Here is a 12,962-nt window from a genome sequence, read left to right as displayed (position 1 = left end):
GGAGTAACATACATCTCTGTTCTTGTCTGCATTTTTCCTCTAATGTAAATGATACAAGAAGTAATGGAAGTTAAATCTTCATTCCTACTAAATGCAATACATTTCTTACTTTTGGAGTGGTATAGTGACAAGAGAAGCAGTCTGTCTTGCCTTAATTGCAGCCCTGGAGAGAAAATGCAGACCCAAATTCTTGATTTCTTCTGATACTGTTGTATAAGATGGTCACATCCAATTGCATGCTTCTTATGGACCCCATGGCAATTGATCTCAGAAAGCTGGTAAAAAGTTTATGAAAGACACATATTGATGCACCAAGTTATGATCTGACAACTTTTCTGGCTTCATAGTCATAAAAGAGATTTGTAAATTTTCACATCCTCCTTGAAGACATGTATGATTTCCTAGCTTTGGCTAGCAGTTAAAACTTAAATATACCTGCCAGCTCTTAAAATGTTGAACATAAATGTGTAAATAAATACATTTTTTATCAAATACATTTTCTTCATTCTAATCTCCTACCCTCTTCCAAATCTTCCTTTTATCTCTGATATCTTTATTCATACTGTGACTGTGGGTAGCATACACCATCTCAACCAGCTGTTCAATTGGAGATGTTGTGTTTTTAATTTTCAGTGAATAATGTGTTGCTACTGCACTTAAGGATCACCATTCCCTCAGATCGCCTTCATTGACAAGCACCTATTACGAAGGAAAGAGGAACTGATCCCATGCATTTGGTTCTTGTTTTGTTTTATTAAAATAAATACACAGATCTTGAGAGATTTGGACGAGGGCATTCTTATCAACAGTAACAAAATGATTTCCTCTCCATGATCGTGCACATGCACCAAAAACAACAAAGTATTTTTCTCTTTATGTTCAATAAGAGTCAGATCGACAGTTTAAAAAATTGCTTTTAATATTCCAAAATAATTTGTATATGCTAATTTTAAAAATACAAATAATCCAAATAGCCACTTACTGTTGTGTCCTGTAAGGGGCAGCTCCAGCTTCTCTGAGATACACATGTGTTTCTGTCACTCTGTGCATGTTTGTCTGGTGAATTAATAGAGCTATTTGATTGCAGTGCTTTATTTTCACCCTCGTGCATGTACCTGTGGGCCTCCCTGTCCTATCTCTGTTTTAGTCCATGTTGTTTAGAAATAGAAAATAGTGCAGTGCCAATCAAAGGTGATTTTCATTTTCAAATGAAAACTGTAACAAGAACTAAAGAACAATTTTTGTCCTAAGTGTCTGAAAAGAAGATTCTGTTATTTCAGTTTCTGTTCTTCACATTTTAGGCTGAATGGAAAAAATTATATAAAAGTGTTACTGCTTTTTTTTCTTTAGCCTTCCCTCACAACTTGAGCAGAACTGTTCAACAAGTTAGTTCTTGGTAACTTCTTTATATATATATATGTATATATATATATATATTCATGCCTAGAGCATTAATAAATATTTTGGATCAATTCCATGCGTAATGTAATCATACAGGTCAACAGACTGTTGATCTGAGTGCTGTGAGCAGGATTTGGTCCCATTAGATACCCTTGATTTATGTAAGTATCACTGTCTCCATTTTTCAACTGGAAAAAAAGCAGTAGCAGAAGAGTTGGTGAGTGACTCATGTGAGGCAACAAAGGGAGCCATTCCCAAATTGAGGAGGAAATTTGAGGAATTCTCAAGTGCTGTACAGAATTCTCAAGTGCTGTTACAGTATAACAAACATACAAGCACAAATACCTGAACTAAAAAGCTGCAGCATCTTTTGATGCTCTAGTTGGTCAATGGCAGCTCTTAAAGTTTACATTGCTCTGCATCGTGCCTGCAAAATGATAAAGAAGACATATAAAATGAAACGACTCAGGTAAAGGAGCCCATATACACAACAGGGTATTAATTCCCAGAGTTCAGAGCATGAATTTTTGTGGGTTCTAATGAAACTCGGTTCACCCACAAGTGTTTTCACATTTGGTTTTATGCTAGCAAAAATAGCACATGAAAACTCGGCAGATCCACAGGAGAGGTGTTTGGTTTGGGATTCAAAATGTTTGCTTACCCCTGCAGATCTGAATGTGCTTACTCAAATTCTGTAGTCCTGCTTATGGCTTTTTCTATGGCTTACTCTCAGAACATCAAGAACTTGAAAATAAATGAGTTTGTTCCTTCCAGTTTGTTTATCAGGCCTGGATTACTGATCCTAAAACTGCACTACGGCAGAGGCGCAAAGAAAAGAAAAGTTTTCAAAAAGAGGAGAAGCGAAGGCGTAAAGTATATGGGGATGGTATGTACACTTCTGTGTTGTGAAAAGCATAACCACGTGTTAGCTGTACTGCTTGTTATTCATGGTAAAGAAACGCAGCTGATTTTTAGAGGACAAATGCTCTCCATTCTAGATAGAAATTGGAAAAGGACTTCTGCTGTAACATACCTTTACTGGTCTGTAGCCATTTCTTTATGGAGAAATGAATTAACTTCAGGCTGGCTGGCTGGCTTTCCCTGCTCCAGCCCATTACAAGGCCAGTCAAGATACATCCTTTTCCTCTACACAGTATGCATTAGATGAGATAAAGGACAGGAGACAGATGCATGTGATTTCCATGGAAGACAGTAAGGAGCCCAAATATCCAGGCACCCCTAAATTCACAATGAATTCAGCAGATATCAAAAGGAAAACATACAGGTGCTAATATTTACCAGCACTTTAAAATCATGTGTGCCACTGAAAATAAATAAATAAATAAATAACAGTTGATAAGGGATTCATATCTCTTCAGTATTTGCTCCTTTTTAAACAAGAAAAGAATTCAGAATTTTAAAGATGGGAAGAGGAGGGCCCATTCAGGCTGAATCAGAAGGGCTGTTCCTCCATTTGTCATCTGTACCTGTCAGAAATGTTACATTTTGACAATTGTCAGTGAAGCTGTAGCTGCAGTTCTGGGTTACTATGCAGCAGATGTTTTTTGCTCAGCAGACAACATAGTATAAGAAAATGATACTAGAAATTGCAAGAGAGGAGTGGTCATCTGTGAACACCTTCACCAACAGGGTAGTCCACTTAACTGAGTCCTTAAGAAATGGAGATCTGCTTTCCCTCACAGTAGTGAGAGAAAGTCACTTCTACTAAGTAACAGGAGCACTTTCTAACTTGAAATGGGGTGTACACCTGAACTTCAGTAGACATAACCTTCATTGTTTCACTCACTGCTTTCAACAGGAAGTACTGATGCAGATTGTGAAGACAGTGAAGAAGAACCTGTCAAGAAGAAGTCTGATGGCCCAGGTATGAAGGAAAAAGTTTTCCCTGCTGCTATAGTGCAGTTGTGAGTAGTGGGATAAGCAGTAGATCACAGAGACATCATTGCAGAGATCCCAGGCTAGCATAAAAGCTGGCAAATCCATTCTTATCTGCATAAGGAGAACTAGCAGCTTCCATATTTCCTATTGTCAGATTTACAAGTCTTGAGCATAGGATCTTACTTCTGGAATACAAATTACTGCACTTATCCCTTCTACATTTTAATAAATACACTTGCAGGATCAGTACACTTCAAACTGGATCACTTGCAATGCATTTTTCTTACAGACATCTTACTCCCAAGCTTAGCTTCAAATCTTGATTGCATTATGGAATCAATGAATCATGGAATCATTAAGGCTGGAAAAGAACTCTGATATCATCCTGTCCAACTGTCCTGTTACCACCAGTATGTTCTACTAAACCGTATCCCTCAGTACAATATTGTTTTATTGAGCACCTCCAGGGATGGTGGCTCTGCCACCTTGCTGGGTATTCAGTTGTGTGTTGCCCTCTCCATTGCTTTTGAGGATCTGAAGTTTTATTATTGGCACACTGACTTTGCAATTTTTCTCTATATTTTAGCAGTGATAAGGTAATGCTTTAACAAGGTGCAAATAGTTCCTCTAAAACAATGATATTTTCGCAATCTTACCCCTTCTCAGATCTGAAGATGCTTCACATAGCAGAAATGTCAGCAACTTTCCAGATCTTGCCCATGTTGACAGTTCTCCTACAATGAAGTGCAATAGATCATAACTCAAAGCTTGGTTCTTAGTTTCTAATTGCTGTAAAAGAAGAAAAGACACTCACTTTGATTAGAAAACTATTTTTCTTCTGTTTGGAATCACTTTCCAGAGTCCCAGTTAGAATTCTGTCTCTGGGTGAGCCACACCATGTTAGGATAAATGAAAATGAAATACCATTTCTTTCTAGCAGGGTTTTCTGATGGTGTTTTGAAGTCTTTATTTTTTGTTACTTTCTTCTGGTCACCTGTGTTAAAGCATGAAAGTGAATTGCTTGAATGCATCCCCAGGGAAGCAGTTGGTGCTAGAAAGGAGTTAGGGAAAGGAAATGAGGTTGGTAATTAATTTCTATTGGAAGTGGTCAATTTAATGTGCAGTAACCATTACTAGGTAACAAGTAGTAAAGAAGACAGTTGACAAAATTAGGAAGTAATTGTTATGTCTTTATTAACCTTGGATGAAATTCTGCCTCATACTTTTAGACAGAGAGAAACCATCTCTGCATTTGACCCTTTAAGTTAAAATATCAATCTCTGCAGAAAATAAACATTTGTTTCCCTTTTTGAAGAGATCTAGATGCAATCGATCCCTAAAAGATTATTTTTAAAAAGTTTCAGAGAACATCAAAGCTGCCAGAACAGCATCATTAAAAATGTATATTAAATCACCTCCGTCCCAGAGAGAAAAATGACCTTTCAGCTTAGAATGGAAATGCTTGGCCAAGCGCTGTTGTGAGACTATGGCACACCAGTGGTAATCAGCTGTAAAGATGATTATTTTAACCTGAGAGCTGTGAACCTCCTGAAGTCAGTAGGAGAAATTATATAATGGTGTGGGTTAAAAAGGCAGATGATATATTGTAGGTTTCTGTGTATGACTGCCAAATTTTATTTGTAATTATTCATAATATTACAACTGGAATTCAAAGAAAATGAACGTTTCTATGAGCAGAAAGACCTTTACCTTTATTTTATGATGAAAAGATTTTTTGTTGCTTCAAGATATGTATATTAAACTGTTTGTGAAGAAAATTTAACTGGATAAAACAAAAGATCTTCCTAATTTTAACTGATACAGAAACGATCTGGAAAAACAAACAAACAAACAAAAAAACAAAACCAAAAACAAACAAACAAAAAAAAAAACCTGCAAAATGTTATTGGAATAATGGCGTGGACACAAAAACTTCTCTGTTCAGAGATACTGGGCTGGTTAAATGACATTGCTCAGGTAAATGGGATGTGCTGCAATTTGAGCAGCCACTTTACTGTAATGTACCACTATTGTATTGTCAATGCATATGTTCACACAACACTGCCTGAACACCTAGAGATAAGTGCATGTTCCTCCACAGGAAATCTTATACATTATTAGCCTGGCATTCTTTGTAAGGAGTGAATGTGCTCTCTAAAGCGTGTTGCTTGCCATCTTGTGGTTCAGTTAAGAACTGAGGTTCATCATGCTTTGGTGCTTCTGTTGGCTCCTTAGTATCTACCTGAAGCATTTTGTTCTTGCATGGTGGATTTTTTGCAGTTTTCTGTTGTCTCTTTGTCTGCTTACTCTCAAAGTTATCTATATGCCTGGTGCCTTGGGATTTTCAACCTAGGAGGGACTAGTGGCTCTGGAACATTCAGTGGATTGGAAAGAAAATTTTCAACTCTTGTGTAACACTGTGTAAAAACAGGAGAGTTGTGTATGTTCTGGGGAATAAGAGAAAAATAAGTTGAAACTGCTGCTTTTTAAGTCCAGTTAATAATGTTATAGGAATTGCTGAAATGAAAAATTGAGTTTACTGCCTTGAGCAAAAGAAAGCTACTCTTGCTGGTACAAATTCATAAGCATTGCTCATGGAAAAGCGTACCATTTTGGCAAAACAGTGCAAGAGTAATGTTTTGTAAATGCCTCATGTGATTAGTGCTCATTGAACTAGTTGATCTGAGATTGCAGATGATATGATGCAATCTATTTTAAAAATGAGAAGCTTTAGAAAGAGTAAAAATGAAAAGATGTGTTCAGGTGGTTGGAAAACTGGGAGGGATTCAAAGACTATTTAAGCAGGTTGGACATTCAAATCGAGCTAAGCAAGGTTCAATCACAGAAGTCTGGTTCCAGGCATAAAGAAAAAGCACATGAGTAAATAGTCAAGGGCTGGAGGAACAGCTGTTAAGAACACTGGAACTGGAGATGTTGAACAGCTCTCAGGAGATGCCCAAATCTTTGGGTTTCACTTCTGCAGACCTGCACATATGGTGTCTAAGATCAGGGACTACTCATATGACTGAAGATTGCAGGATCATGAAGTTCTGGGATGGAAAAGGGATTCCAGATGATAAGCTTAGACATGCAGGCAGGAAAATGGCCCAGACAGCCAAAAGGCCTCCAGCCATCTTCGGAGATTCCTTACTATGACAAGATCTCACAGCTTGGACTATTATTAGACAATCAAGGAAAATTGAAACTAACTCCAAGCAGTAATGCAGCAAAAGACATTTGCATTCATTAACTTTCTTTTGCTTTCCCTCCCCCTTAGATAACATCATCAAGAGGATATTTAATATTTTGAAGTTCACTTGGGTCCTTTTTCTGGCAACACTAGACAGTTTTACAGCTTGGCTTAATTCCATCTCAAGAGAACACATCGATATCTCTACTGTGCTGAGAATCGAACGTTGTATGCTGACCAGGGAGATTAAGAAGGTAACGCCTTTGGCCTTTTTCTTCTGTTAATGCCATTTTCAGCCCAGTGAAAAATCAAAGATTGTCTTTTCAGGTCAACAGTGTTAAAGAGAATAATTGTAAAAACATCACTTAAGTGCACATTTTAAAAATACACTGGGAATCTTCTACTGCTTGTTATTTTATTAATATTTAAATAATAAATCACTTGATTTATTACCTGGATGCAAAGCAAATGTCTGGAAAAATAGAATCATAGAATCATAGAATTACTCAGGTTGGAAAAGACCTTGAAGATCATCAAGTCCAACCGCAGCCTAACCAGTAGCCTATCTCTTAAAAAACAACCATGAAACAACACCACAACAACAAACCTCTGCTAAATCATATCCCTGAGTACCACATCCAAACGGCTCTTAAACACATCCAGGGATGGCGATTCAACCACCTCCTTGGGGAGCCCATTCCAGTACCTAACCACCCTTTCTGTAAAGAAGTTCCTTCCAATATCCAACCTAAACTTGCCCTGGCGCAACTTGAGGCCATTTCCCCTCGTCCTGTCACATGTCACTAGTGAGAAGAGACCTGCCCCACTCTCACTGTAAGAACCTTTCAGGTACTGGAAGATGGCAGTAAGGTCTCCCCTCAGCCTCCTCTTCTTCAGACTAAACAGCCCCAGCTTCCTTAGTCTCTCCTCATAGAGCTGATTCTCCAAGCCCTTAACGAGCCTCGTTGCCCTTCTCTGGACCTGCTCCAGTACCTCCATGTCCTTCTTGTGCTGATATAATTGTTTGAAAGGTTGATATAAGATTTGGCTGAAAGTCTCCTGTGATAAAGTCTGGTTTTGAGGAGGCATGATAGATTCAAGTAGAGAGGAGCAAGCATGGCATTTTAAACAGCTAAGAAACTACCTCAGACTTCATATTTCATGCTTTTTGTGGGCCACGTTGCCTTGGAAATGACTGACAACCTGCAAGCATAATTTTCTTCATTCACAGTGGAGATATGTGGTCCCCCAAAGACTAGTGATACATTAGTAAAAGACATTATTATCAATGATAAACATTAACAGTGTAGCTAGAAATGTGTACAGATCTTCAAAATGCAAGTAGGTATTACCCTGCAGTAGTATAAAGCTCTCATTTTCAGTGCAGGTATTTTTACTTAGGTCACTACCTACCCAACTATTTCTGGAAACTTGGCATGGAAGTCTCATTTTTAGTTCTTTTCAGTTCTTATAAGCTGCAGATGATCTCAGACATGAAAAAGTTCAAAAGCATCATAAGCACATTAGTATCTTTGACCATAATAAAGCCCCTTGCTGCCTACCCACAGTCAGTGTCTGCTGGCATGATAAGCAGGCTGCCCATGACCCCAGGAAGTTCAAGAAACAGGCTTTCCTGGCCAGGAGAAAACCTGTACTGTCTGTCATAAAATACAGAGCCAAGAAGAGAGGGCTGCTTCAGTGTTAATGTATATTTATGATTATTTTCCCCAAGATGTCTAGTGTTGGATGGTTAATGACTATAGAAAGAAAGAGAGAAAGAGGGAAAGAGAAAGAAAAGAAAAAGAGAAGAAGGAAGGAAGGAAGGAAGGAAGGAAGGAAGGAAGGAAGGAAGGAAGGAAGGAAGGAAGGAAGGAAGGAAGGAAGGAAGGAAGGAAGGAAGGAAGGAAGGAAGGAAGGAAGGAAGGAAGGAAGGAAGGAAGGAAGGAAGGAAGGAAGGAAGGAAGGAAGGAAGGGAGGGAGGGAGGGAGGGAGGGAGGGAGGGAGGGAGGGAGGGAGGGAGGGAGGGAGGGAGGGAGGGAACAGACAGACATGGCATACTCAGAGTAAACCTTTCTCTTCTCTAGCAATTGTGACAGTATGTAGCAATGAATAGTCACAAACCAGAGATTATACCATAATAGTAGCAAAGAATCTGTATTCTTGGTGCTTGGCTTTTTAATCAGCTTTTTACTGTTGGTTTCCAGAAGATCCTACAATAAAGCTGTACTGTGATTCCATACTGTGTGGACTTCCTCTTGTTCATTTTAAACTTACTTCCTCATCACTTTGGGATCTCCTGTAGAAAAGAGTTGTATTCACTTTACCACTACTCTTCCTAAATCTGTGTAGAATCCTCTCCTGTCATTCTCTTCTGAGCTACAAAGTCCTGTTCTCTTTAGCATCTCTTTACATGGCACGAGTCATCTTTATTGTCCTTCTTTGTAGTATTTCCAGATTTAATATGGCCTTATTAAGGCTGCATGACCTGAATTATATACACTTTTAAGGTAATGGTGAGCCACAAATTTGAACAGAAGTGTGTTTTCCTTTACTAGTAAGATCTAAGAGTTGTGTTTCAGTGTTTAGTTAATATTGACTAAAGATTATCAGGGGCTATATACTCAGATTCCAAGACCTTTGAGACTGACAGAATTAGGCATAAAGCCTGTCATTATCTAGGCTGTTTTTCCCATTACACTTCTTTGACTTTGTTAGCAAAAAAAATTCATTTGCTGTTTTTTACCAAGGTACTTAGTTTTATGAAGTACTTCAATACTGCTTCAGTCAACTTTACATCTGAACATCCTAAATATTTTCTTTGTTCGTCTAGAAATTTTATCACCTTGCTATTTTCCTCCTTATACTGACACTAGAACTCCTTGGAGGACCAGCTGATTACCTCTCTGTACAGAAGAAAAAACATTTTGTTTTCCCTAGTGTTTTACTGAAGGATAAGTGATATAGTTTCCTTTATTTCATGGCTGCTTAATTTATTATAAGTGCCACTTGGGGTCACTCCTGAAGCCACCAATCTTCAGATCAGTATCAACTTCTATGTCTCTGTCACTAAGATCATTTCAGCTGTTGTTTCTTACAGAGCTCTTTGGTGAGCACAATCCAGTCAGTGTTTTGTTCTCAGTCTGATATTTTATAAAATAATCACTCCAGCCATTCCATGATTTTCAGGTTATTCTGTTGACAGTGTCAGTGACTTTTTCTGCAATAAAGAGAAATGCAAAAAAAAAAAAAAAAAAAAAAAAAAAAAAAAAAAAAAAAAAAAGTATTTTCTTTGTCCAGTTGCCAGTTTAGTTACACTTCTTTATGCCTTGATCAGTTGTTGATAGCCTGGTTTTACGGTAGATGATTCTTATGACAATACTGGACATATTTTTTATTCAAATATTTTTGATGTTAGGAAGTTATTTCTCAGCATCTTCTTTTAGTCTAATTTCCTGAAGTTTTACATTTAACTCTACAAAGTTGAAATGGAATCATCACTTTATCAGTTGTGGGGCACTTTTGCTATCCTAGCACTTGTCCTTTATCACAGGCCTGCAATAAGGATAGTACATTGATCTCTAAGGTCCCTTCCAACTCGCACGATACTATGATACTATGATACATTGTAGGTGCTGTAACTTCAAAGGCAGGTTGTCATAATGACAGAAAGATTTATTACTGCAGAAACAGCAAAGTGTGTACTCAGGTTAACCTTATTAAAAAAAAAAAAAAAAAAAACAAAAAAAAAAACAAGGTTCTGGCTTTCTTTTTAATTTTTTTCTGATGCAACTTCAGATTATGAAAATTTTCAATATGAGACAGTGTCAAGGTCCAGAGTTGAAGTACTAATAACTAATATTAAAGGAAATATGATCTGTATTTTAGAGTATTTTTATTATTTTGATTGCAGAAAGTCCTTGCATAAGGCTTCATAATATGTCAAGACAATGACTGTTCAGAAGTAACAATCTTTTCTTTCAGTGTATGTTCTGAAGTCTATGCAACTAATAGTGGATTGAGTTGGACGTGTTTCTGTAAGGAAAACTAAATGAATAAATAAATAAGCTATAAAATTGTCAGTTTTATTCTTATTGCAAGTCTTAGCATTCTGACATTCTAGCAGTACCTTAGCCAGAAAGACTTGATTCTTTGCCCAGCCTTGGGTTGACAGTTAATAAAACCACCCTTTTATGATCTTGAAGTCACGTAACAGGAGTAAATAACTTCCATCGTCGATGTGATTTTTCCTGTTTTTCAAATGTATCCGTACTTCATGAGCAAATTCTTATTTTGGGACACAAAAGACGGTCTAGGTCAATTTACACAGGACCTGTTTCATTTGTTTCTGTTTTAAAAATTTGCTACTGGCTGCTAATAAGATCTATGATTGTTCTTGGATTCGGTGAAGCTGTCTAAATGATCTGTCTCAAATCTGCTGAAGCCTTATGTATAGGTTTCAGCCCATACCTCATTTTCACACTAAGTGATCTGCACTGCACCTAACTGGGCTTTTTGATGAATGTACCTCCCCTTGCCATGTACTTCTACCTCTTTTCTCTTTCACAGGGAAATGTTCCTACCCGGGAGAGCATCCATATGTATTACCAGAACCATATGATGAAACTTTCTAAGGAGTCAGGACTGGACTCAATTGATAAAAATCCTGGGCAAGCTTCTGGTTTGCAGACATCTGAAAGAATGGATAGTTTAGATTCAGCAGCTTCTCGAGACAGTATCTCCAGGTATTCAACTATTTCTGTTTTTTGAAAAATTGGGAGATTGTGCAATGGATGTACTTTTAGGTAACGTTTTAGTATCGTGAACTTTCCAGTCAATGTTGAACACTTCTTTTGATTGATTCATGATGTTTGAATAATGACATTTCTTCTTTGTGTTACTGCTCCTTTACATTGGTGCACTCAACTTTAAGCAGATGAGTTAAGTCCTTTTCCACTGCACCATTGCTTTCTGTGGTTTTTACACTCACCACTCCCATAGAATTAGGAGTCATTGACGAGTCTTCTGATCTTGTCAAAAGTAATGGAAAATAAGAGACTGCCGAGTATGATTCTGGAATATTATGTTAGGAATTCAGGCCTGGAGTTTGGAGCACCGTCATTCATAATGAATATTTTGCCTTTGGAAAAAAGATTATTTTCTGTTACACACAAGGTAAAAAAAAAAAAAAAAAAAAAAAAAAAAATTAAAAAAAAAAAAAAAAAAGGCTTTGAATTGAAAGAGATTTGAAGTTGGAGGGAACAAAATCCTTTTCTCACACCCACAGACCATCTGGGGAGCCTGATTTCCTTAGTATTATGACTATAGTCCAGCAGAACAACACAGTTTGTGCATCAAACAAATATACTTGCTTATGAAAGCCACCTTCCTCATTCTTTTCTGTAGATGGATACTGTCGAGTCCCTTTCCAAAACTACTGAGTGCCCCTGCTGCTCCATACTCTCAGATGCACACATGTTCATTTCCTTCCCTTACAGAGGCAGCCTGTTCCCACTGTGTCCCTGCTGTTCTTGACTCTTAAGAGACCACAGACATTGTGCAACAACATCTTGAGGGGGTAGAAAGGAAGGCTTTGGAAATGAAGCCATTTCATAATCCATTGCATTCTGCTCTGTTCTGTCCGTCTCTGAAGTGTAGCAATGTCACATCTTCTTTTATGTACCCTACAGATTCAGAAGCTTCTGTGTACAGTAATGTATGTTCAGCTTTCACTAATGACATATGGGTACATATTAGCAGACTAAAAATAATAAGGGCTTACGTTCCTTTCTGATGTTATTGAAAAGTAAGTGTAAGAGAGTGCCTGTGAGTACTATGCTTCAACAAAATATTCACAAATTGCTCCCCATGGTGCACACTGGCCTTTGAGAGGTTCACTCCAGGAAAAACATCAAATCCTAGCAAATCTTTTTTGGTGGCTAGCTACCCAACCAAGCAACACCTTTGTGTTTTGTCTCAAAGTTTTATTGGAGTCAGATTACATGAGAAAGATGTAAAGCCAAATTCAGTTACCAGCTCACTTGGAGTCAGTTGGATATCTGGAGGGCAGAATTTAACTCCACAAAGTTCAGTCTCGATTAAATAAGGAATACTAATAGCTGTCCTGCTTTCATTAAATAGGTTTTGGTCACACTGTTTTCTATAGGTAGAAGAAGCTAAGTTTACCATATAGCAGTGTTAGCAAGAAATTTAACTAAAAGCGAAGATAACCCAATTCCAAAATAAATTATAATCAAGAAAGACAAATCTTGCTGTTTTTATGTGTAAATTCAATGAAATGGTATCCAGTCTTGAGATCCAGTTATTGTATTTATTTATTTATTTATTTATTTTCAGAATGATCACTTATTTGTCAACACACTTTGAGCATGCTTTCAAATGTCAAACTCAGAGAATTCAGTGATTCTGTGGAGCTGCTATGCAACAGAAGTTTAAGCAAATATAGCAGATATTG

General features: G+C 37.5%; 1 protein-coding gene across 1 annotated transcript in view; it reads left to right on the top strand.

The window, feature by feature from the left end:
• PIEZO2 (piezo type mechanosensitive ion channel component 2) overlaps positions 1 to 12,962 on the top strand; it is a 283,067-nt gene that overhangs the window by 242,947 nt on the left and 27,158 nt on the right. Inside the window, exons 36-39 of the mRNA XM_072330043.1 lie at positions 2,176 to 2,287; positions 3,221 to 3,286; positions 6,578 to 6,744; positions 11,057 to 11,232. Of these exons, the coding sequence (XP_072186144.1) occupies positions 2,176 to 2,287; positions 3,221 to 3,286; positions 6,578 to 6,744; positions 11,057 to 11,232 (521 nt within the window). The remainder of the gene's footprint in view (positions 1 to 2,175; positions 2,288 to 3,220; positions 3,287 to 6,577; positions 6,745 to 11,056; positions 11,233 to 12,962) is intronic.

This window comes from Excalfactoria chinensis, chromosome 2 (assembly GCF_039878825.1).
Source record: "Excalfactoria chinensis isolate bCotChi1 chromosome 2, bCotChi1.hap2, whole genome shotgun sequence".
Lineage (NCBI taxonomy): Eukaryota > Metazoa > Chordata > Aves > Galliformes > Phasianidae > Excalfactoria > Excalfactoria chinensis.
This window is presented reverse-complemented; position numbering and strand designations above follow the sequence as displayed.